Here is a 26,334-nt window from a genome sequence, read left to right as displayed (position 1 = left end):
GGTAGGCTGCAGTCCATGGGGTCGCTAAGAGTCAGACACGACTGAGAGACTTCACTTTCACTTTTCACTTTCATGCACTGGAGAAGGAAATGGCAACCCACTCCAGTGTTCTTGCCTGGAGAATCCCAGGGATGGGGAAGCCTGGTGGGCTGCCAGACGTCTATGGGGTCGCACAGAGTCGGACACGACTGAAGCGACTTAGCAGCAGCAGCAGCAGCAGATTGGTAATAGCTTTTCTTCCAAGGAGGAAGCGTCTTTTAATTTCATGGCTGCAGTCACCAACTGCAGTGATTTGGGAGCTCAAGAAGAAAAAAAAAAAAAAAACACTCTCACCACTTCCATTGATTCCTCATCCTTTTGCCATGAAGTGATGGGACCAGATGCCATGATCTTCGTTTTTTGAATGTTGAGTTTTAAGCTAGCTTTTTCACATTCCTCTTTCACTTTCATCAAGACGCTATTTAATTCTTCTTCACTTTCTGCCATAAGGGTGCTGTCATGTGCGTATCTGAGATTATTTCAGGCAGCCTCTCCTTCTCCTGGTGCTGGGGATCCCAGTTCCAACCTCCTGCCTGAGAATGCAGCCTTCAGACACCTAAGAACTCCCAGCAGTGCACAGTGAGCCCTGAAGGGACTCGTCTGGACTTGCTGTTTGTGAGATGCTGTAGGGGAAAGGAGTGAGACTCAGGCCCGGTCTTCTTTGCTCAGGCACATCCCACTCATTTATGGCACAGCCCAGGAGGCCAGCTGGCCCTAAGGGTCCGCTTGCCCCCAGGATCCAGAGGGCATGGCAAAGTGCTGCCTCCTTGTGGACATTTCCTGTAACTACAACATGACCACAGGCACCTCAGTTCAACACAAAAGGCCTGGGATTCCCAGCCAGCTGCCCACAGGGAATGGCAGTGGATGTTCAGGAAGACAACTGCCAAAAGAAAACTGTCCTCACAGCCTTAAAGGAGAAGAAAGGAAGAAAAAACAGAAAAGCACAGGCACACCCAACCTCCCCACCAGGCAAGGCTCTCAGGATCCCTGATTACTGCAGGGATGCAGATGGAAAAGACAATGGGAAGTCACATTGCAACACTCACTAAAGCCAACATGGCAGGGCTATAGGCAATCAGCGTGGGAGAGAGTCTGGAGGAAGAGTCGCCCTAGGCTGTGGGTGGAAACACCCACTGACAGCAGCCACTAGAATGCAGACAGACAGTCTCTGAATGCCTGAAAGAAACCCTCTCAAGTCAGGCCTAAGGTCATTCCCGCACCTTGGCCTGTCTCCTGAGAGCTCCATCGATCAAAAGGCACATCAGCCCAACTAACCTCGAGCACTGCTTCCTCAGGAGCCTAGACACGCACGTCGCAAAACCCCCAACGAGAGACTGAAGCTTAAACAAAGTGTTGTACATAGATCCAGTAGACGGTTTCTCACTCAGAAAAAAAGACACAGAAAGTAGGGAACTCTAACCCTGGGAGACACGGATGGCTGGCCCATGAAGGGAAGGAGGCCAAGAGTAGTCAGGCAGGCAGAGGAAGATCCGAGTATATGAAGTCTAGGCCAAGTGAGGACAGACATGGGAGGCAACGAATCAACATCCCAGAAAGAGATGCTGAGAGTTCAGTCAAAGAGAGCATTTCGGAAAGAAAGAAAGAGCACAGCCTGGGACAAATCAGCGGGTAATTACCCAAAATGAAAGCAGATCTGTCCTGTAATGAATCACCCACGTGGACTGTACCCTTTCCTCTTCCCTTCCATCCACACAGATGTACAACTCTGTAGCTCTAAGAGATTATCCAGACCAGTTATCGGTTATCTTCCTGCTTTCCATTGGCAAAAAAAGGGTATCTGAGGTAGAAAAGGCATAAAGACCTGATGCTCAGCACTCTGCTCCACCTCCTAAGGCAGATAGTACCCCCAGAACCATAGAGAAAACCCAGAGATGACTTCATACCTGAATCAGGCGACAGTAAAGTGACAACCGTCACAGCAGGTCGACTGGATATGCTGCAGGTAGTACTGGCAAGATGTTAAAGAAAGGGGAGGAACGCAGTGCCTACTGTATGATGTCCAACCTCCCTGACTTGGGATGCTATCCCGTCCCTGGAGGCCGAGCAGGCTTGAGTCCCACTGCTGAACTGGGGTGAGGTCAAAACAGTTTGGCAGGGTGCCCTTCACTGAACAATTTTTAAAGGTTTAGTGTGTGCTGTGTCAGGCTGGGACAACCTTATGTTGTGGGATCAAGGCCGCTAGGAATTTCAAGGCAAAATTAAGCCAGTCTTCACTTCTGCTGGTCCTGGGGATCTTAGCTCAAGCCTGCTTCCTGTCAATGCTGCCTCCTGGCATATAAGCACCCTCAGCAGTGTACTGTGGACCCTGAAAAGATCAGTCTGGATTGGGGGTTTGTGTGATGCTGTATGGGGAAATAGTAGTGAGACTCGAGCCCTTTTGCTTTTGTTCAGGTAGAATCTATAAACACAGAAAATTAACCAAACTGGTCACATGGGCCACGGCCTTGTCTAACTCAATAAAACTATGAGCCATGCCGTGTGGGGCCACCCAAGACGCATGGGTCATGGTGGAGAGTTCTGACAAAACATGGTCCACTGGAGAAGGGAATGGCAAACCACTTTAGTGTTCTTGCCTTGATAATCCCATGAACAGTATGAAAAGGCAAAAATATATGACACTTAAAGATAAACTCCCCAGGCCAGTAGGTGCCCCATATGCTACTGGAGAAGAGTGGAGAAATAACTCCAGGAAGAATGAAGAGACGGAGCCAAAGTGAAAACAATGCCCAGTTGTGGATGTGACTGGTGATGGAAGCAAGCTCCGATGCTCTAAAGGCCAATATTGCATAGGAACCTGGAATGTTAGGTCGGTGAATCAAGGTAAATTGGAAGTGGTCAAACAGGGGATGGCAAGGGTGAACACTGACATTTTAGGAGTCAGTGAACTAAAATGGACTGGAATGGGTGGGTTTAATGCAGATGACCATTATATCTACTACTGTGGGCAAGAATCCCTTAGAAGAATAGAGTAGCCCTCATAGTCAACAAGAGTCCAAAATGCAGTACTTGGGTCTAATCTCAAAAATGACAGAATGATTTCTGTTCAAGGCAAACCATTCAATATCACAGTAATCCAAGTCTATGCCTCGACCAATAATACTGAAGGAGCTGAAACTGAAAGATTCTATGAAGACCTATAAGATGTTCTAGAACTAACACCCAAAAAATATGTCCTTTTCATTATAGGGGCTGGAATGCAAAAGTAGGAAGTCAAGAAACACCTGAAGTAATAGGCAAATTTGGCCTGGAAGTACAAAATGAAACAGGGCACAGGCTAACAAAGTTTTGCTAAGAGAACACACTGGTCACAGCAAACACCCTCTTCCAATAACACAAGAGAAGACTCTACACATGGACGTCACTGGATGGTCAATACTGAAATTAGATTGACCATATTATTTGCAGCCAAAGATGGAGAAGCTCTATACAGTCAGCAAAAAACAAGACCAGGAGCTGACTGTGGCTCAGATCATGAACTCCTTATTGCCAAAGTCATACTTAAAAGGAAGAAAGTAGGGAAAACCACTAGACCATTCAGTTATGACCTAAATCAAATCCCTTATGATTATACAGTGGAAGTGACAAACAGATTCAAGGGGTTAGATCTGATAGAATGCCTGAAGAACTACGGACAGAGGTTCATGACATTGTACAAGAGACAGGGGTCAAGACCTTCCCCAAGGGGGAAAAAAAATGCAAAAAGGCAAAATGGTTGTCTGAGGAGGCCTTACAAATACTGAGAAAAGAAGAGAAGTGAAAGGCAAAGGAGAAAGGAAAGATATACCCATTTGAATGCAAAGTTTCAAAAAAGAGCAAGGAGAGATAAGTAAGCCTTCCTCAGTGATCCGTGCAAAGAAATAGAGGAAAACAATAGAATGGGAAAGACTGGAGATTTCTTCAAGAAAATTAGAGATACCAAGGGAACATTTCATGCAAAGATGGGCACAATAAAGGACAGAATTTGTATGGACCTAACAGAAGCAGAAGATATTAAGAAGAGGTGGCAAGAATACACAGAAGAACTATACAAAAAAGATCTTCATGACCCAGATAACCATGATGGTGTGATCACTCACCTAAAGCCAGACATCCTGGAATGAGAGTCAAGTGGGCCTTAGGAAGCATTGCTGCCAAAAAGATAGGGGAGGTGATGGAATTCCAGTTGAGCTATTTCAAATCCTACAAGATGATCCTGTGAAAGTGCTGCACTCAATATGCCAGCAAATTTAGGAAACTCACCAGTGGCCACAGGACTGGAAAAGATTAGTTTTCATTCCAACCCAAAATAAGGGCAATGCCAAAGAACGTTCAAACTACTGCACAACTGCACTCATCTCAAGCTAGCAAAGTAATGCTCAAAAGTCTCCAAGCCAGGCTTCAACAGTACATCAAGTGTGAACTTCCAGATGTTCAAGCTGGATTTAGAAAAGGCAGAGGAACCAGAGATGACATTGCCAGCATCCATTGGATCATAGAAAAAGCAAAAGAATTCCAGAAAAACATCTACTTCTGCTTAATTGATTACACCAAAGCCTTTGACTGTGTAGATCACAACAAAGTGTGGAAAATTCTTCAAGATATGAGCATATCAGACCACCTGAACTGCCTCCTGAGAAATCTGTGTGCAGGTCAAGAAGCAACAGTTAGAACCAGACATGGAACAATGGACTGGCTCCAAATTGGGAAAGGAGTACGTCAAGGCTATATATTATCACCCTGCTTATTTACCTTATATGCAGAGTACATCATAAGAAATGCCAGGTTGGATGAAGTACAAGCTGGAATCAAGATTGCTGGGAGAAATATCAATAACCTCAGATATGCAGATGACACCACCCTTATGGAAGAAAGCAAAGAAGAACTAAAGAGCCTCTTGATGAAAGTGAAAGAGGAGAGTGAAAAAGTTGGCTTAAAGCTCAACATTCAGAAAACTAAGATCATGGCATCTGGCCCCATCACTTCATGGCAAATAGATGGGGAAACAATGGAAAAAGTAACAGACTTTATTTTTGGGGCTCCAAAATCACTGCAGATGGTAACTTCAGCCATGAAATTAAAAGATGCTTACTCCTTGAAAGAAAAGTTATGACCAACCTAGACAGCATATTAAAAAGCAGAGACAATACTTGCCAACAAAGGTCTGTCTAGTCAAAGCTATGGTTTTCCAGTAGTCATGTATGGATGTGAGAGTTGGACCATAAAGAAAGCTGAACACCAAAGAATTCATACTTTTGAACTGTGGTCTTGGAGAAGACTCTTGAGAGTCCCTTGGAATCCAAGACCAAACCAGTCCCTCCAAAAGGAAATCAGTCCTGAATATTCTTTGGAAGGACTGATACTGAAGCTGAAACTGCAATACTTTGGTAACCTGATGTGAAGACCTGACTCATTGGAAAAGACCCTGATGCTGGGAAAGATTGAAGGCAGGAGGAAAAGGGGATAAGATGGTTGGATGGCACCACCAATGCAACAGACATGAGTTTGAGCAAGCTCTGGGCATTGGTGATGGACAGGGAAGCCTGGCGTGCTGCGGTCCACGGGGTCACAACGAGTCGGACACAACTGAGCAACCGAACACAAGATGTGCTATGTTTATATGGTAGACTATTTCTCACTCATGTAAAACCGTCACTGAAGCTAGGGAATTGCGACACTAGTAGTCACAGGGATGGACTTTGAAGGGCCACACACTAAGGGGAGCCAGCCAGGCAGACGTAGAGCATGGTGCATAAGGCATTGTCCAGTAAACGGAAAGAGGGTGTTCAAGTCAACAAACTTACAATTCAGAAAGAGACTCTGAGGATTCAAAATCAAACAAATGGTTCCAGAAAAAAAAAAAAAAACTGAAGTGAAGGGATGGAACAAATTAGGAGGTCTGTACCTAAATTGATTTAGGTCATACCTGAATGGTCCAGTGGTTTTCCCCACTTTCTTCAATTTCAGTCTGAATTTGGCAATAAGGAGTTCATGATCTGAGCCACAGTCAGCTCCCGGTCTTGTTTTTGCTGACCGTATAGAGCTTCTCCATCTTTGGCTGCAAAGAATATAATCAATCTGATTTCGCTGTTGACCATCTGGTGATGTCCATGTGTACAGTCTTCTCTTGGGTAGTTGGAAGAAGGTGTTTCCTATGACCAGTGCGTTCTTTTGGCAAAACTGTATTAGCCTTTTCCCTGCCTAGATCTGATAGACAGAGTGCCTCATGAACTATGGACACAGGTTCGTGACATTGTACAGGAGGCAGGGATCAAGACCATCCCCATGGAAAAGAAATGCAAAAAAGCAAAATGGCTGTCTGGGGAGGCCTTACAAATAGTTGTGAAAAGAAGAGAAGCGAAAAGCAAAGGAGAAAAGGAAAGATATACACATCTGAATGCAGAGTTACAAAGAATAGCAAGGAGAGATAAGAAAGCCTTTCTCAGCGATCAATGCAAAGAAATAGAGGAAAACAACAGAATGGGAAAGACTAGAGATCTCTTCAAGAAAATTAGAGATACCAAGGGAACATTTCATGCAAAGATGGGCTTGATAAAGGACAGAAATTGTATGGACCTAACAGAAGCCGAAGATATTAAGAAGACGTGGCAAGAATACACAGAAGAACTGTACAAAAAAGAGCTTCATGACCCAGATAATCACGATGGTGTGATCACTCACCTAGAGCCAGACATCCTGGAATGTGAAGTCAAGTGGGCCTTAGAAAGCATCACTATGAACAAAGCTAGTGGAGGTGATGGAATTCCAGTTGAGCTATTTCACATCCTGAAAGATGATGCTGTGAAAGTGCTGCACTCAATATGCCAGCACATTTGGAAAACTCAGCAGTGGCCACAGGACTGGAAAACATCAGTTTTCATTCCAACCCCAAAGAAAGGCAATGCCAAAGAATGCTCAAACTACCACACAATTGCACTCATCTCACACGCTAGTAAAGTAATGCCCAAAATTCTGCAAGCCAGGCTTCAGCAGTACGTGAACCATGAACTTCCTGATGTTCAAGCTGGTTTTAGAAAAGGCAGAAGAACCAGAGATCAAATTGCCAACATCCGCTGGATCATGGATAAAGCAAGAGAGTTTGAGAAGAGCATCTATTTCTGCTTTATTAACTATGCCAAAGCCTTTGACTGTGTGAACCACAATAATCTGTGGAAAATTCTGAAGAGATGGGAATACCAGACCACCTGACCTGCCTCTTGAGAAACCTGTATGCAGGTCAGGAAGCAACAGTTAGAACTGGACATGGAACAACAGACTGGTTCCAAATAGGGAAAGGAGTACGTCAAGGCTGTATATTGTCACCCTGCTTATTTAACTTATATGCAGAGTACATCATGAGAAATTCTGGGCTGGAAGAAGCATAAGCTGGAATCAAGATTCCTGGGACAAATATCAATAACCTCAGAAATGCAGATGACACCACCCTTATGGCAGAAAGTGAAGAGGAACTAAAAAGCCTCTTGATTAAAGTGAAAGAGGAGAGTGAAAAAGTTGGCTTAAAGCTCAACATTCAGAAACTAAGGTCATGGCATCTGGTCCCATCACTTCATGGCGGATAGATGAGGAAACAGTGGAAACAGTGACAGACTTTATTTTTCTGGGCTCCAAAATCACTGCAGATGGTGATTGCAGCCATGAAATTAAAAGATGCTTACTCCTTGGAAGGAAAGTTATGACCAACCTAGATAACATATTGAAAAGCAGAGATATTACTCTGCCAACAAAGGTCCGTCTCGTCAAGGCTATGGTTTTTCCAGTGGTCATGTATGAATGTGAGAGTTGGACTATAAAGAAATCTGAGCGCCGAAGAATTGATGCTTTTGAACTGTGGTGTTGGAGAAGACTCTTGAGAGTCCCTTGGACTGCAAGGAGATCCAACCAGTCCATTCTGAAGGAGATCAGCCCTGGGTGTTCATTGGAAGGACTGATGCTGAAGCTGAAGCTCCAGTACTTTGGCCACCTCATGCGAAGAGTTGACTCATTGGAAAAGACCCTGATGCTGGGAGGGATTGGGGGCAGGAGGAGAAGGGGACGACAGAGGATGAGATGGCTGGATGGCATCACTGACTCGATGGACATGGGTTTGAGTGAACTCCGGGAGTTGGTGATGGACAGGGAGGCCTGGCATGCTGCGATTCATGGGGTCACGAAGAGATGGACACGACTGAGCGACTGAACTGAACTGAACCTAAATTGACAAGGAATCAATATATCTAACAAGCAATCCATGAAGATAATCCTCTTTCTGCCTTCCTTCCTTCATTCCTTCCTTTGACATATGCACAGAAATCTTTATCTCTAAGAGATAATTCATAAAATTTATCTCCTGTTGAAAGGTTGTTGCTGAACCATGAAAGTCGCAGGGATTCTCAGCCTCCGGAGGAGAATTCAACCCGGGCCAGAGACAAGGCTTGAGAGTTTTTGTGTAATAGTTTTATTAAAGTATAAAAGAGATAGAGAAAGCTTCTGACATAGACATCAGAAGAGGGCAGAAAGAGTGCCCCCTTCTCTAGTGTTAGCAAGGGAGTTATATACTTTTTAATTAGTTATTGAAGTGAAGTCGCTCAGTCGTGTCCGACCCTTTGCGACCCCATGGACTGTAGCCCACCAGGCTCCTCCATCCATGGAATTTTCTAGGCAAGAGTACTGGAGTGGGTTGCCATTTGCTTCTCCATAATTAGTTATTACAATGAATCAAAAGAATGTCTGGAGGTTGTGAAGATCTACTAGACCCACTTTCATAATTTACATTTTAAGATAACACGATTAGCCAGGTTTTCAGGAAGGAGAAACTGTCCTCAAGCAGGATACATTGTTGTTATATGATCCTTAGTGCAGAGTTTAAACTGAGTTGTTTATTGTGTAATCATCAGTTCGAGGCTAAGGAATGTAGGAGGGAAAAGTTTGTCCTTTCGTCCTCCTCGAGAACTCCAGACCCCTCTCTCCTTGGGGACCCCTGGATTTCTTATCAACCTGCCTAGGAATTGACTCTCTCACTATCTTCCTGTTTATATTTGCAGAAAAGTGTATCTGATATAAATAACTCACAAGGACCCGATGCTCACCACTCCACTCAACCTTCTAAGGCAAAAAGTCCAGGGAAAAAAGTAGAGATTCCCCACAGATAACTTGCATTCCAGGCCCCTGTGATGAAAAGGACATCTTTTTTTGGTCTCAGTTCTAGGAGGTCCTGTAGGCCTTCATAGAATTGGTATTTCAGGTTCTTCAAGATTAGAAGTAGGGGCATAGACTTGGATTACTTTGATATTGAATGATTTGCCTTGGAAATGAACAGAGATCATTCTGTCTTTTTTGAGACTGCAGCCAAGTACTGCATTTCAGTCTTTTGTTGACTGTCAGGGCTACTCCATTTCTTCTAAGGGATTCTTGCCCACAGTAGTTAATGGTCATCTGAATTCAGTTCACTTCAGTCGCTCAGTCGTGTCTGACTCTTTGCGACCCCATGAAGCGCAGCACACCAGGCCTCCCTGTCCATCACCAACTCTCGGAGTTCACTCAGACTCACGTGCATCGAGTCAGTGATGCCATCCAGCCATCTCATCCTCTGTCGTCCCCTTCTCCTCCTGCCCCCAATCCCAGCATCAGAGTCTTTTCCAATGAGTCAACTCTTCACATGAGGTGGCCAAAGTACTGGAGTTTCAGCTTTAGCATCATTCCTTCCAAAGAACACCCAGGGCTGATCTCCTTCAGAATGGACTAGTTGGATCTCCTTGCAGTCCAAGGGACTCTCAAGAGTCTCCTCCAACCATAGTTCAAAAGCACATTAAGGAGGTTCTTTTAAAAACTAAGCATGCAAGTACCCAGTGACCCAGAAACCCAATACCTAGAAGTAGATCCAGAATAAAAAGCAAAATTTTAAAAGACACCTGTACTCCAACGATCATGGCAGCCCTAGGTACAACAGCCAAGACAGAGGAGCAACTTAAGTGCACAAGGACAGACGAGTGGATACAGAAAATGAGATGCATATACACGATGCAGTATTACTCAGACATAAAGAAGGATGAAATAATGCCATTTCTAGTTATAGGGAAGAAACTTGAGGTGATCAAACTAAGTGAAGCAACTGAGAAAGGGAAAGAGAAATAATATAGAGCATCACTTCTGGTGGAATCTAAACACGGATACAAATGAACTTCATTACAAAAGACAGATTCACAGACTTAGAACTTACGGTTACCAAAATGGAAAGGTGGCGGGGGTGGGGGAGTAATTAGCTGGTACAGATCCGCACATACTTGTTAAACCTGGTGCCATCGTGGTTGTTCAGTTGCTCAGTCACATCTTTTTGCAACCCCATGGACTACAGTCTGCCAGGCTCCTTTGTCCACGGGATTCTCTAGGCAAAAATACTGGAGTGGTTTGCCATTTCCTTCTCCAGGGGATTTTCGCAACCCAGGGATTGAGCCCAGGTCTCCTGAAAGTCTTCTGCATTGCAGGTGTATTCTTTTACCACTGAGCAAGCAGGGATGCCATAAAACAGGTGCTGAAGGGCTCTAAATAGTCACAAGTTTGACAAAGCTTTAAATGACATCTGCCCTCAAGAAACGTCCTGGGGTATTTCATCAGAAAAGAATTCCAAACAGGGCCAAGATTCAGGAAGCCTCTTTCAAGGGGTAAACTGCACACACAAAGCATAAAATGATAAAAGCGCATGGAGAGACACTCCACGACAGCAGTTATTAGACCAGTGCCACTCGGAGCTGCCACGAGGTACTGCCTCACGCTGGCCACGGTGCCAGTGTCAAAATGTTCTACAAAGAATAAAGATAAAATAAAGAAATAAAATAAAAGATCTGCAAAGAATGTACAGAAAATGAAACCCTCCTACAATCTTTTTGAGAACGTAAATGGTGAAGCCACTGCGGAAAACAGCATGGAGCTTCCAAGGAACACAGACATAGAGGTATCACATGACCCTGCAATCCCATTCATGGGCTTAGGTCCAGAGAAAGTGAAGTGAAATTTGCTCAGTCGTGTCTGACCCTTTGCAACCCCATGGTCTATCCAGTTCATGGAATTCACTAGGCCAGAACACTGACGTGGGTAGCCTTTCCCTTCTCCAGAGGATCTTCCCAACCCAGGGATCAAACCCAAGTCTCCCTCATTGCAGGCGGATTCTTTACCAGATGAGCCACGAGAGAAGTGCAGGTCCACAGAAAATCGCCATTCAAAACAACACGTGCCCCTTGGTTTTCAGGGCAACACTATTTCGACAGGCAAGACGTGGAATCCACCAGAAGGTCCACTGACGGGATAATGAAGACTAGGCGGTACATCTGTACACTGGAATACTGCTCAACCATGAAACAGGGAAATGAGGTGCAGCAGCAGCACGATGGACCAAGAAATCATCACAGAAGTGAGGGAACTCAGAGAGAGAAAGACACATCATGAGATCTCACTTACGGGTGCAATCTACAAATTCACACCAATGACCTAGTGTACAAAACAGACTTCACAGCCTGAGAAAATCAAACTATGATTATGAAAAGAAAGTTAGACAGAAGGGATAATTAAGAGTTTAGGATTAACTATACACACTAATATTTAACAATCAAATAGGACCTAGTGAATAGAACAGGGAAATCTACTGAACAGACTGCAATAATCTATATGAGGGAAAAAATGGAGAAAGAATGGATACGCTTCTATGTAAAATTGAATTAAGTTCCTGTACTGCTGAAACTAACAAAACAATAGAAATCAACTTGACTCCAATAGAAAATAAAAATTAAATTACCTGAAATCCATCTAGGGAACCCCAGACAGTGCCGACCCTATGGATTTGACATGTGATACACTATGCCATTAATATGACACCACCAAAGGTTTTCACTCAGCAGAACACAGAGCAGCAACCCATTCAAAGGCGCCTCACCTCATGTGAATGTCCCAAGATGAAAGAAGAAAAAAGACCACTGGTTAATTAGGGCAACACCCTCAGTTCAGATGTTGGGAATCTCCGAGGGGCAAGACACACTGAGGTGAAGAGCAGACACAGGGTCTCCGGGCACAGGATCCGGACCCACGTGGTTAGGGTGAGACCCACACAAATCCCCAGACCCTGCATCTGGGGTCGCATGACCCTTGGTTAGGACACCAGGTCTCTGATGGCTGGGCCCCTATGGCAGAAACGAGTGGGTTCCTGGAACCTCCTGGGATGGTAGAAAGAAGCGTAGGGTGGGTCTCCTCGCCCCATGCTTGTTCCAGAGAAGTCCTCCTCTCCTGCCCTTTGGTTCTGTCTGATACTGTTTTAACAGCTGTCACAATAATGTTGAACACACTACCTCAGTTCCAGCAGGCTCAGTTCTTTGTTTTCCCACTGAGGTGTTGAGAAAACACACCAGGCGCAGGGCTAGAAGATGAGGGGCAGGTCTGGGCTCTGCTGACCAGGGATGGCCGACTGGAAGGCAATCACATAGCAACCTCACCTGCTGCCCGTTGGTTTTCTGCTGGATCCCTGCACCCTGGAATCAATTTACCAGGTGAGGCTGCCTCCCTACTCAAACCGAATCTGCTGGCAAACCAGGCAGCCCACCTGTGGGGTCTCCATGAGCCCCAGGGCAGGTGAACCTCAGGAGGAAAGACTGAGAGCCCAACCGCAGCACTGACCCCTGGGAGGGCCATGGAGCCCCACTCAGAGGAGGGCACGTCACCCAGAGAAGCCACCTCAGCTCCAGACCCCAGACATCTGAGCACTGACATTCAGACACAGGCACGGAATTTTCCAGGACAGAGGCCAGGCCAGTCTGCACCCAGGTCTCCACGTCTGAGTGCACACAGAACAGTCAGGTGGAAATATTCTCATTGTAGAAAGCACGCAGTCTTGTCTAAACATAATCAGTGCAGACAGGATTGAAAAGTCAAAGTGTTCATCGCTCAGTCATGTCTGACTGTTTGTGACCCCCATGGACTGTAGCCCTCCAGGCTCCTCTGTCCATGGGATTCTCGAGGCAAAAATACTGGAGTTGGTTGCCATTCCCTTCTCCAGGGGATCTTCCCGATCCAGAGATCGAAGCCAGGTCTCCTGCACTGCATGCAGATTCTTTACTATCTGAGCCACCAGGGAAGCCCCTAAATAAGACAGAGAGGTCTAAATCCACCATGTAGACAGAACTTGGTCAGGTTTAAACTAGCATAAAATTGCTCTCCCTGGAGGCACAGGTCATACCCAGGCAGGGTCTCTCATCGTTGGACAGGGGGCTCACCCTCGTGTAGGAGCTAGCACATAAGTTTCTTAAAGAAGAAATCATCACTGGGCTCCACATGTCACCCAAATCAGGAAACTGAAAGAATCTTTGTCATTAAACAGTTCAACAGCCAGAGCAAAACTGTTACCAGTATCTTTAGGCACGTGGTGGTCAGGATCCAGGGGAGATCCAGGGATTTCTAGAGTTGAGCCCGGGGTCCTGTACAGACAGACAGGAAGTACCCTGATTCTATCATCCAAGGCTTCCAGCAGGAGGCAACCACACTGGAAGCCTTCTAGAAAAGGATATTCTTTATCAGAATAAAAAATTGTTAAAATTTAAAGCATACTAGTTATCATTTGCCAACCTAAAATATTCTTAAAAGCCTGGCTCCCAGATCTTTGTGGTTCCCACTGGTTCCTTTGTGTTCAGATTGTCAGGGTAGAAACAATCCATCATTTCAAATTAGTTTCTTCTAATTCTGTTATTTGCTATTATATGAAGGAAAGGTCACATTTGAAAAAATACCTAAGAAAATTCCTGCAAAAAAATTGAGTCAAGGAGCCCATAAGCTGCATGAACTCTGTCTTCTAACAGTTTCAATTTCAAAGACTGAGGGAAGAAGGAGAAGTGGACAACAGAGGACAAGATGGTTGGATGGCATCACCGACTCAATGGACATGAGTTTGAGCAAGCTCTGGGAGATGGTGAAGGACAGGGACGCCCAGAGTGCTGCAGTCTACGGGGTCACAAAGAGTCGGACGTGACTGAGTGACTGAACAACATCAAGCTTCAATTTTCTGCCTGGAGGAACCTGATAAAACGGGCTCGCTGGTTTTTTCACTTCTCTGTTCAAACTCTGCTAAAGTGAAATGGATATCATACCAACACGTGAGAGTTTCTGAGTTTTGAGATGTCACAGCAAGGTAAGAGGTTCTGGTGAAAATAACGCTGCTGGTAAGCAAAACCTTCTTAAAATAAAGCTTTGTTTCAAATTGGATTTAAATACAACACTACATGGTTACATGAAGTAGGAACCAAGAGTTTAAATATAGCAGGCAATGTGTGAAAACAAATTTGATATCCCATATGGGAGAAGGCAATGGCACCCCACTCCAGCACTCTTGCCTGGAAAATACCATCAATGGAGAAGTCTGCTGGGCTGCAGTCCATGGGGTCGCTAAGAGTCAGACTCGACTAAGCAGCTTCACTTTCACTTTTCACTTGCATGCATTGGAGAAGGACATGGCAACCCACTCCAGTGTTCTTGCCTGGAGAATCCCAGGGACGGGGGAGCCTGCTGGGCTGCCGTCTATGGGGTCACACAGGTCACAACTGAAGCGCCTCAGCAGCAGCAGCAGCAGCATGTGAGAGTAAAAGCTACTGGTTTTTGCAGTAGTCATGTACGGATGTGAGAGTAGGATCACAAAGAAGGCAGAGCACTGAAGAACTGATGCTTTTGAACTGCGGTGCTAGAGAAGACTCTTGACAGTCCCTTGATCTGAAAGGAGATCAAACCAGTCAATCCTAAAGGAAATCAGTCCTGAATAGTCATAGGAAGGACTGATGCTGAAACCAAAGCTCCTCCAATCCTTTGGCCACCTGATGTGAAGAGCCAACCCACTGGAAAAGACCCTGATGCTGGGAAAGAGTGAAGGCAAATGGAGAAGGGGACGACAGAGGAAGAGATGGTTGGGTGGCATCACCAACTCAATGGACAGCAGTTTGAGCAATCTCCAGGAGATGGTGAAGGACAGGGATTCCTGGCGTGCTGCAGTCCATGGGGTCACAAAGAGTCAGACACAGCTTAGCAACTGAACAGCAGCAACAGCATGAGAGTGACATTTCTTGTCAGATCTGCAGGTGTGCACAAACTGGTTTAGAGCACTCTCCAACACAGACCGTCTCTAAGTCTGATTAGGTGTGCCACAAATGCATGAGTCTAAAGGTAATGTATTCATTCCAGGATGGAATAGAATGTTACTTTGAACAGTCTGTAAAACTTACACAGAGTCTGTAATCCACTCAAGATTCAAATCATAAAACATCTACCTGAAATTTAAAGCCTCTTGGAAAGTTGTGTTCTATCTATGAAAACATTTCATAGATTTCTTTTCATAATCATTTTTCACAGTGATAACACTTTTAACTCCTCAGTTGCTGATGTTATTACCAAGACAAACTTGTCCTCATGGGTGTGCGAGATGAAGTTGATCCACTGTGATTGCTCTCTGGTCAAATGACTCTCGCAATTTCTAACTATGTTCTACATCCACAATATTTCTTTTTATATCCATCAAAATCTACTTCTCAGATCTTCATGTACACCAAATAATAGATACACCTGGTGAGTTCAGATTATATTAAACACTCTTTCCATAGCTTTTCCCATGTCAATCGAATCAGAACAAAGTGAAGCAAGGAGAAGAGTTGAAATTTTAAATGATTTTTAAGGCCTCTAAAAAAAATTAGACAGAAATCTTGCCTTTACTGGTCAATACAAATGAATCACAATGTGTCTTTTGCATGAAATTTCAACAATTGACTGGAGTTGCAACAAGCTGGAGTTATGCTTGGATGATTTGAGTTGAGACAGTTGGACGTGGGCATATGAGGATATACAGGATGATCCATACTTCGGAGGTATCAACAAGTATGAATCCATACATTGATAAGGTATACTTTGGAAACAAAGGTGAAACATTTAACTTGTTTTCACTATCTGACCCTTCCAGAATTTGCCATCATCTACAGACTCCCCTGTAGACTTGGTTTATTGCCACCAGGTTACAACTAGTTACATGAATCATGGTGAGATTTGTTCTCTTTATTTTGAAACTGTTTATGTTTCTCTCTCCTAGTATGATCTTGTAAATGCCTCTATCTGTATCACCTAACTTGTCTATAAGGTTGTCTCTTGCATTTTCCACTGTGTGACCATCTTCCACATATACCGATATTTATATGTCTATGTATATAAATACCTATGTCTATATGTATCTATAATAGATATTTATATCTGTATGTACATATTTATGTCTATATGTACATAGATATTTATGTCTATGTATATAGATATTTATGTCTCTATATATCTAAGTATTTATATATCTATATATCTATGCATATAGACATTTATATATCTATGTATCTAGACACTTATAACTATGTACACTTATGTATACACAAACAGATGTTTTACCAGTGTAACAGGGCCTGGCAAAAAGGGAACGCTCCTACAAAAAGAATCAGACATGACTTGGCAATTGAATAACAGCAACAAAATAGAAAATACATTCGGTTCACCTGCCACCAACACATAGTATATCAATGTTACTACAATAAAAAATAAAGATTAATTTAAAAATAATGCTCGGGGGACTTCCCTCCAGTCCAGTGGTTAAGATTCTGTGTTTCCAAAGCAGGGGGCGAGGGTTCGATCCTTGGTCAGGGAATTAAGATCCCACAAGCTGCATGGCACGGCCAATAAATAAAAAAAAATTATTAAAATAAATAAGAATGTTCAGGAAGAACACAAGCTTTTGGGTGTTTCTTCAAGTACATTCCATATTAAATTACAGTCCTGAGTTAAAACTCAAAAGCTTTCATTTCCAAGGTAATCACAACTAGGCATGAAAAAAATCCTGCCGCCTTGTGGCCATACCCTGCAATAGCAACCTTAAGAGTTTTGCTTATGAATACCTGTTTGTTGTTCAGTCCCCAGGTCGTGTCCCACACTCTGCGACCCCACGGACTGCAGCACATCAGGCTTCCCTGTCCCTTACCATCTCCCAGAGTTTGCTCAAACTCATGTCCATTGAGTCGGTGATGCCATCCAACCATCTCATCCTCTGTCGTCCCCTTCTCCTCTTCCCTTACCACACCACAATCCACAGTGGGGCTGGGGCTGACTGCGCAGCTCACCCCACCGAAGTGTTGGGGGCGGATCCCACACCTCACCCACGATGAGGTTGACCCCGACCTCACCCCATGGTGGAGCTAGGACTGATCCCACTACTAACCCCACGGTGGGGCTGACCCAACACCTCACACCACGGTGGAGCTGGGGCTGACCAACACTTCATCCCACGGAGGAGTTGGTGTCTAACACAATACCTCATTCCACGGAAGAGTTGGGGGCTGACCCCACACCTCACCCCACAGTGGAGTTCGTACTGACTCAGCACCTCACCCCAAGGAGGAGCTGGGGACTGACCTCACACCTAATCCCACGGTGGAGCTGGGCCTGAGCCCACACCTCACCACATGGAGGAGCTGGAGCAGACCCTACACCTCATCCCACGGTGGGGCTTACCCCATAGCTCAGCCCTTGGTGCAGCTGGGGCTGACCCCACACTTCACCCCATGGTGGCGTTGGGTGTGACCTGAAACCTAGCCCCATGGAGGAGTAGGGGACTGACCCAACACCTCACCCCACAGTGGGACTACCCACCCCTCACCCCGTGGTGGAGCTGGGGCTGGCCCACGCCTCACCCCACTGTAGAGCGGGGGCTACCCCACCCCTCACCCTGTGGTGGAGATGAGCTGACCACAGGCCTCACCCCACGGTGGAGCCGGGGCTGCCCCACGCCTCACCCCGCGATGCAGATGAGCTGACCCCACGCCTCCGCTCAGTCCCCACCTAGAGAGGACCCTCTACATCCCTCAGGTAGAAAATGGATGAACCGCACAACTCGTCTCAGAGAGCCGGGTCTCGGCCCACATCCCGCCTCAAGTGTAGCAGCGCTTGTTCCCACACGAGCTCTGGCAGCCAGGAGCCATCCTACAGCCCATCAGCACTGGGTGGAGCTGAAGAAGATCCCAGGTGGGTCTAGGGTGGATCTCACACAGCACCTCGGTTCACAGGGAGGCTTTACCCCGTCACCTCAGGTTAACATGCAGCTCATCTCCCATCTCACCTTGTGCTGAACTGCAATTGATCCCACCCACGTCTGTCTCAGCAGCTGACTGAGAGGAAATCCAAATGGGCTCATCCCTTATCTTTGTTGTTCAGTCACAAAGTCACGTCTGACTCTTTGGGACCCCATGGATTGTAGCACATCAGGCTTCCCTGTCCTCCACTATCTCTCGGAGTTTGCTTAAACTCGAGTCCATCCAGTCGGTGATGCCATCTAACCATCTCTTCCTCTATTCCTTATCATTTCCTGGTTTAAGTGACAAATGAGGGGAGACTGACATTGTGTTACTGTGTCTGCCTCCCAAGACACAGTACCCAAGCGACACAGCTTTTATTTCAGTTGAGTCTGAAGGCATAGCGTGGGGGGTGAGGGGCCCGTGCAGGCGTGCAGACTCTGCCTCTGCTCCCCACACCTCCGTCTGCTTCTGCTCAGCCAGCAGGAGGCCCGCGCACTACGTGAAGAAAAACAGGTGCTCCTCCCTGTCCTTGTCCATCAGCTCGTGCTTGGACTGCTCCTTGGTCTTCAGGGCAGGTGGCCGGGATCGGCACACTAGCCTCCTGCCCCACTGCAGGGAGGGGACCCCGTGAGCCTGCACCCCGGCCTCACTGCACCCGGGCTGAGGCCTGGACACCTGCCCTGAACGCACGGGAGCCCGGAGCCCAGGCCCAGCCCAGCCTCTCCGGTGGCTGAGGTCATGTGTGGTCTGCGGGCTGGCCAGGGCCTCCGAGATGGCCGGGGTAGGGAAATCTATCTGGCCTGCACGCCAGGGTGCTGGGTGAGTGGGGGTGGGGGAGGAAGGAGGCACCTGGAGACTTGGGAGACGCCAGGCTAAAGGGACATCTCTCCCGCCACGAGGATCAGGAGAGACCCCATGGGATCCACATTGGTCCTCAGGCCAGGGTCAGGATCGGGACTCTTTAGGGACCACAAGTCTAGCAGGCCAGTGGCTACTCTGGCCCGTACGCTGTGGGTGGGAGACGCAGTGGCTGGGGGACCCTCAGTGAGTGAGGGGTGATGGCCTTGGCCTGGGGTCTGGCTGGAATGTAGGTGGGACCCCCAGGGGGCACTGAGCTGTGGGCACCTGTGCTCCTAGGGAAGGTTGGGAGGTTGCCCGGAGGAAGCAGGTCCTCAGGGGCGGGGGGCGGGGCAGGCCTGAGAATGGGGACCCTGGCTCCACCCTGACATTGCTCTGGTGACCTGTCTCCCCTTAGGACCCCAGCAAGTGTATCTACAAAAGTGGGCGAGGCCTGGCGAGTCCGCAGCCATGAGCCCTCCAAGCCACGCCCCCTCGATGCCGCCACGCCCCTTGGGGCCGCCACGCCCCCGGGCCACGCCTCCTCGGGGCCTCTCTTACCTTCTTCTTGACCTCGGCCTGGGCCCGCGCCTGTGCGCGCAGCAGTCGCTCCTCCTGCAGCTGTTTCTGCAGCTTCGCCTTCTCTTCCCGGAGTCTGGGTGCAGGAACGGCGAGGTTAAGGACCAGAGGCCCGGAGAAGGCTACCAGCTCCTCCCCACGCAGCCTCAGGCCTCGGCGCCCCACCTCCCTGCTGGCTCTGGCCCTGGTTGGTTGGGAGGGCCTGGCTCAGGGCTCATCTCCCGCTGGAAGGCCCAGGTTCCTGGCTTCCCCTCCCTGGTCACTGATGCATCGCCACCCTTGAAAGCCCAGGCCCCAGCAAGGTCAGTAGTCCCGAGTCCTCCTGTCTGTACTTGAGGCCACCAAACCTTTGTCCAGTGCCTGCCTAAGCAGGGTCTGGGGACCCAGGGGGAGAGCCCTTGTGTGTGGGAAAGACATGGCTGATCACAGATGGCCGTGCCTCAGGACTCTGCTGGGACGGAATGACCCAGGTGACCAGGAACTGGCCTGCACCCCACTGGGCCCATGGGGCACACCCTTTGCTGATTCCCCTTCAGTGGCTCCCAGGCCAGCCCTTTCCCTCCCTGGGCTCAGGCAGTACAGCTTTTTGCCCAGAAAATGCCTCTCGCTCTCCCTTCTCCTTGGCGGCTGGGCGTGGGAGGTGGGGGGGTCACCCATCACTTCGCTCCCAGGGTCCCTAAGGCCACCACATGCCTCTCCCAATGGAGGGACCTTCCCCACTGGGCTGAGCCTGTGGCCCCGTCTGAACCCCAGACACCCCCCTCCTAGCGGGGAGCCCCAGGGCGTGCCCCTGTCCTCAGGGCCAGCCCAGAGCTGGCGGGGGTGTGCAGGGCTCCCCGCCACGCACCGGAGGCGCCTCTCCTTCTCCTTGGCTTTCTCGGCCTGCTCGATGCGGGCTGGGGGCACGCGCTCCAGGTTCTCAAGCAGCTCGTCCAGCTGGTGCTCGATGGTGGCCAGCATCTGCACGGTGCCCAGGCTGGATTCTTGCTGGCCACCCACGCAGTGCCGGTAGACGTCCAGCACCTTGCAGTTCAGACTCTCCAGCAGCTTGTCCTGTGAGGCGGGCAGGCCTCCCTCCAGCGGGGCCGCGCAGGCCCGGGCTGCCCCCACACCTCAGCCAGCTGACCTCCTGGGGCTCTGCCGAGCTGGCAGGGGGTGCTCGGGAAGTCAGGGGGCACAGAGCTGGACAGTTGGGCTTCTCTTGGGCAGAGGGCCGCGCCCTGGGGCTCTATGGTCAGCCAGATCCTGGGTCCCAGTGCCTATTGGGGCTCCTGCCTGGACCCGGGGTGCCCTCTGAGGCCCTGTGACCTACTCTGCCCCTGCGCTGCCCTCAGCTCCCCCCGGGATCACGTTCTGTGGCCTGCTTTCTATAGTGCTGGGCTAGATCAGCCCCCCACCCCACCCCCGCCCCAGCCTGTTCTGATGTTCAGAAGACACAACACCCCTGTCCCCGGGGGTGGCCAAGAGGGCGGGGGAGGGGCAGAGGGCACAGGGCACAGCTAGTGCCCGATAGTCTGGGGGTAGATGCCCAGCCCACTCTCGGGCCTCCGGGTACTTGGCCCAGTGCCCAGCAGGCAGGAGGCTCTCAACAGCAACGACCTAGGAAGCTGGGTGCAGGCCCCGGACCCCTGGGCTCTGTGCTCTCTTACCCTCCCGGCCTGGCTGGGGACATGCCTGCCTGCCTCCCTGAAGGGTCACCTCCAGACACACTGAGTGCTTAAGAAGCAGATGAGTTCACGGAAGGAAGGAGGGATGGAGGAGGCGTGTTGGGGCGCTACGCATTCACGGGCCATAAGCTCATGGCTCTGATTTGGGCCCAGGCCTTTGCCCAGCAGTGCCCGTGGGTCCAGCCCAGAGTCTGGCGAGTGGCAAGGACCACAGCAGCCCCGGAGAAGCACGCGCCTCCGGGCTGGCTCTCCCGCGGTCTGGGCCCCTCTGGCAGGGATGACTCCACCCTCTACTGGGGCTATGGCCACGTGCCCACCGCTGCCATCTGCCCGTCCAGGGGCCCTACCTCCTGATCACCCTTGAACTCGCCAAAATGGAAGACGCGGGCTTTGAGCTCTAGCTCTGCGGCCGTCTCCTCCTCCTTGGCGATGGACATCATCAGCGTGGTGATCCACTGCTTCAGCTGGTTCACCTCCCGGTCCCTGAAGGGCACCAGCACCTCTGAGCCTCCTGGCCCTGCCGCATGCTGAGGGCCGAGAGCCCCAGCCTCAGAGGCCCTGGTGAGACGCAGGGGAAATCTAACATCTTTAATAATCCATGCTAAAAAGGGGGACCAAAATCTGCCTTATTGAGGTATATAATTCTCCATAAAATTCTTTCGAAATGTCCAATTTTTTTCCTGACCATCATAATCTAGTTTCAGGACAGTGTCATCAACTGGAGAGAAGCCCGCCCCCTCCACTCCATCTCTCCTGGACATAAATACGGAGCCCCGGCACCTGTCCCTTCGTGTCTGGCTCTCTCACCCGGCACCGTTTTCAGGTCCGTCTGTCCTGTAACGTGCCTGGTCAGAGCCTCGTGTCTGCTTACGACCACTGTGGTCCACCGTGTGGGAGACCAAGCTTTGCGGACATTAGGCAGCTTCTACCTTTAACCTCTTGGGAGCAATGCTGCCATGGACATTCACTGGACAGGGTTTTGCGAGCCCGAGTTTATAATCCTCTTACGGGCTTCCCTGGTGGCTCAGCTGGTAAAGAATCTGCCTGCAATGCAGGAGACCTGGGTTCGATCCCTGGGTTGGGAAGATCCCCTGGAGAAGGGAGAGGCTACCCACTCCAGTATTCTGGCCTAGAGAATTCCATGGACTGTATAGTCTACGGGGTTGCAAAGAGTCAGACACGGCTGAACGACTTTCATTTTCACTAGGGATAGGATTGCAACAATCACCTTTTATATGAAACATATTAAATTTTTCTTAAGTCTTTCATGTTCATGGCAGACATGCATTATCTGCTGGGGTTTCTGGAGCAGGAACCCTGGCTCTTATACTTGACATGGGTCTGGCCAGTATGGGCAGCAGCATGCCAGTCCTGACCAGAGTGAGCAGGACACTGGTCACTCAGCCAGCTGTGCCTGTGGGGCCTAGAGGTGCCCCGTGCCCTATGGTGGTTCTGAAGCTCCACCCAGGTGGACAGAGCTACCGACACTTTCCTGTGTTTAGGCAAAGTGCCACGGGAGCGGCCCCTTTGCCCTCTGTCTCGAGCACGGGCGCCGGGGTGCAGGCCTCCGCCCCCTGGCAGCCCTCCAGCTGCAGCCCCATGGCTGTGGGGCTGAGGCCAGGAGGCTGAGTGTGAGGCGGGTGGAGCTGGCCCGCCCAGCCCCCCCAGGCTTTCAGAGGCGGGTGGCCAGGGGGACCACCTGCAGCTCACACACACCCCCCCCTCCAGGCCTGGGCCCTTATGGGGGGCAAGCAGGTCACCTAGGATAAGAACAGAGGCCAGACCTCCCCTCAACCCTGAGTGTCCACTGCAGAGTCAGCAGGACATCGCCTGGTGGTACCTGACTGCCAAGAGTCCAGCCTGTTCCTTAGAGCTTCCTCCACATCCACTGCCTGGACACGAGAGTGGCCCTGCAGCCAGCGCTCCTTCTACACGGACCGGATTGTTGCGGGGGGCGGGTGATTTTGTTCTTCTATTTCTTTCCCAGGTGTTTGGGATAAAAAGATGCCTTTTCCCCACTGTGTATGTGCTCAGTCACATCCGACTCTTTTTGACCCCATGGACTGAAGCCTGCAAGACTCTCCAGGCAAGAATACTGGAGTGGGTACCCGTTCCCTTCTCCAGGGGGTCTTCCCAACTCAGAGATCGAACCCGAGTCTGTTGTATCTCCTGCACTGGCAGGAAACACAGTTTTTCCTGAGAGCTCATGTTTCAGCATTATTCCGGAGACTCTTGGTAGGAAATTATCCAAGGCAGGATGTCGGTCAACAGGACGTGAGCACACAGTCAAAGCTGTGGGCTGGCTCCACCTCAGGACCTCTGCATGTGCTCCCTCTTCCCCCAAGAGTCCCTGTGGTGTCCCATCACTCAGGAAGTCCGTGGCTGAAAGGACACCTTCCCTGGGAGCCTCCCCTACCCTCTCCCATCTGCTGCCAACCTCCACTCCAGCCTCCTCATAGGACTCTCTACTCCTAGCACGTGTTACTACCCACAAGGCAAATCTGCAAGCCTCTAAGTTGGCTCCCCTGGGCTGCCAGCTCATGGGGCACGGTTCACCTTATTCATGAAGGGCCCAGACCCTGGCCTGATCCAGAATGGGTGCTTACTCAAGGTTCGGGAGTAAAGAGGTGATCCCCTGCTCCCAGCTGGCCTCACCTGGAGCCAGACCCTGCCCAAACGGGGCCTGCAGGGCTTGGTGTCAACAACAAAACTGACGCCTCTCTGTTCCAGAAAACTTACTCTGAGCCAATGCTGGGCAGAAAACACTACATGACGAAGGCTGGAGAGTCAAGTAGCTTGGCCCATATTACTACTATTAAATAACAGAGAACAGCGCTAATCTTTATAATCGTTAGTAAAATAACTGTGCATGTGCTCAGTCGCTTCCGTCCTGTCGGACTCTACGACCCCATGGACTACAGTCCACCAGGCTCCTCTGTCCATGGGATTCTCCAGGTAAGAATACTGGAGTGGGTTGCCATTTCCTCCTCCAGGGATCTTCCCGGCCCAGGGATGGAACCCACAGCTCCCGCATTGCAGGCAGATTCTTTACTGCTGAGTAAAATAAACATTACAAAACCACCTTGGGCGGTGTTCGTGGAGATGCCCCCTTCCGACTGAAGGCTGCTTCAGGGTGGGGAGAGGTCAGCCCCTCAGGGCTCCACCCGCCTGGCCCACTCTGAACCTCAGGTCCAGGCCCAAGAGGACACGGCCTCTCCCCAGAGCCGGCAGGGCCAGCACCACGGACAGGGCAGGGTGAGCCGCCCAGCCACGGAGCCCTCCCTGAGACCTACATGCGGGTTTGAGTGTTCTTCAGGGTGAAGCTCAGCTCCTCCAGGGCCTCCTCCATCTCCTGGGTGTTCTGGACCAGAGACAGGTTCTGCTCCTCCAGCTTTGTGAAGACGTCGAGGAGCTGCTGCGGATCTGTGAAGTATAGCTCCGGCTCCTGTGAGCAGAGCCAGGTGAGGCCCCCGCTCAGCAGGCCCGGCCCCGGAGCCCCGCGGGAGCCGGCACTCACCTCCTCATCGTCACTGTCGAGGTCATCCTGCACAGGGAGGGTGGAGCTGGACCTGTGGGGACACGTGGTCGGGGCCTGGGGCACCTCCCCAAGCAGCCTTCATCCCATCCTCTGTCCCCCAGGTGGCCGAGGCCATGGCTCCAGCCTCCTCTCAGCCCCCAGCGGTCACACCGCACCGTCAGTCCCTCTCACTCTAGTTAGAATAAAGCGCGGCTCCCACCTCAAGACTCCCGCCCCAGCAGCTCCTTCCTGCAATCCAAGAGCCAACCCGACCTCAGACCCACGGCTCCCACTGCCAGGCCCCTCCCTGGTCCCTGCTCTTTCCCTCACACCTGGGCCTTCGCTGCCCCGCTCCCTCCTTAGGACGTGTCATCGCTGGCCCCTCTCACAGCTGTATGCACATCGATTTTATTGTGTAGTCAGAGTCATGTCCGACTCTGCGACCCCATGGACTACAGCCCACCAGGCTCCTCTGTCCATGGGATTTCTCAGGCAAGAATACTGGAATGGGTTGCTATTTCCTCCTCCAGGGGATCTTCCCAAACCAGGAACTGAACCTGCATCTCCTGCACCGGCAGGCAGATTTAACGCCTGAGCCACCAGGGAAGCCCCATGCACACGATGCCACTGAATCGCCACATGAGAAACCTGCCATCAGAAAGCCGGCCGCCTGCCCGGGTCACCCTTGGCCTGGAAGGTGCCCTTCCGAGACTTCCTTCCGGGACACAGCCTGGGGCCGGGCTGGGCTTCAGCTCTGACTCGGCCTCCTGGCCAAATGCCTTGTGCAGCCCACGACCTGCCCAAATGTGCACAGTGGCCATGGTCACGGGGCTGGCAGGCCAAGGTCCCAGACCTCTGCTCCCAGGGACCTTCCCTGCCGCCGGGAGCTCCAAGGCTGAGGACATCTCGCCAGAGGAGGCACGCACATCGGCCCCCAGAGCTGGAGACCACAGCCCTGCCCGGAGGGGTTACGGGGACCAGAGCTAACCTCTGCACGTGCCTGGCCTTGGGCTTGGTGATTCGCCAAGCGCGCCACAAAATCAGAGAGAAAGGTACAAGACCCAAGTCTGATCGTGTCGGCACCCTGCTGAAACCTCCTGGCCTCTGCAGCCCCGGACCCCAGGGCGGGGACTCGAGGCAAAGCGAGGGTGCAGCCCTGCCTGGCTGTCAGGCTCCCGCGCCCCTCCGCACCTCGTGGGGAGCCCGCCCAGAGAGGCTGGGGTGCACAGTGACTGCTGGAGGAGCAAGGGCCCCGGAGGCGGCGTGGGGCAGGCGTGTCCTGTGGTCAGTCATCACGGCATGTGGCGGGGGTGGGGGCAGGGGTGTCAGGGAATCACAGGAAGACATTCAGGACAGGTCCCAGGGTGGCTCAGTGGTCCCCGAGGGGGTGTTGCAGGGGCTACGGGGTGAGTCACCGGGGCTGGATCTGGCCGGTTGGTTTGTCCCTTACCGTGTTTTGCATAAGACTTGAAAATAACTGTCACGACTAAAGTTTGGGATATTGTATATGAAAATCCAGACTTCCTGCTTCCCTTTCAAGGTTTAGGGGCTCTGTCAGCCCCCGGCCAGCACTCTGGACTCTGAG

The 26,334-nt window shown here is 50.1% G+C and overlaps 1 protein-coding gene across 4 annotated transcripts in view; it reads right to left on the bottom strand.

Moving 5' to 3' along the window:
- Window positions 1–13,925: 13,925 nt before the first annotated feature.
- CFAP100 (cilia and flagella associated protein 100) overlaps window positions 13,926–26,334 on the bottom strand; it is a 30,990-nt gene continuing 18,581 nt past the window's right edge. The window contains exons 13-18 of one of the 4 annotated variants that reach the window (XM_070359528.1): window positions 24,750–24,801; window positions 24,526–24,677; window positions 21,580–21,790; window positions 20,413–20,618; window positions 19,548–19,641; window positions 13,926–14,775 (exon numbers count right to left, since the gene is read on the bottom strand). In XM_070359528.1, coding sequence (XP_070215629.1) covers window positions 14,698–14,775; window positions 19,548–19,641; window positions 20,413–20,618; window positions 21,580–21,790; window positions 24,526–24,677; window positions 24,750–24,801 — 793 coding nt within the window. In that variant the 3' untranslated portion in view covers window positions 13,926–14,697. Of the gene's footprint in view, window positions 14,776–14,844; window positions 18,759–19,547; window positions 19,642–20,412; window positions 20,619–21,579; window positions 21,791–24,525; window positions 24,678–24,749; window positions 24,802–26,334 lie in introns of those variants that run through there. The other 3 variants (XM_014480180.2, XM_070359527.1, XM_070359529.1) reach the window with 3 other exon arrangements.

The sequence above is a fragment of the Bos mutus genome, chromosome 22 (assembly GCF_027580195.1).
Source record: "Bos mutus isolate GX-2022 chromosome 22, NWIPB_WYAK_1.1, whole genome shotgun sequence".
NCBI classification, from domain to species: domain Eukaryota; kingdom Metazoa; phylum Chordata; class Mammalia; order Artiodactyla; family Bovidae; genus Bos; species Bos mutus.
This window is presented reverse-complemented; position numbering and strand designations above follow the sequence as displayed.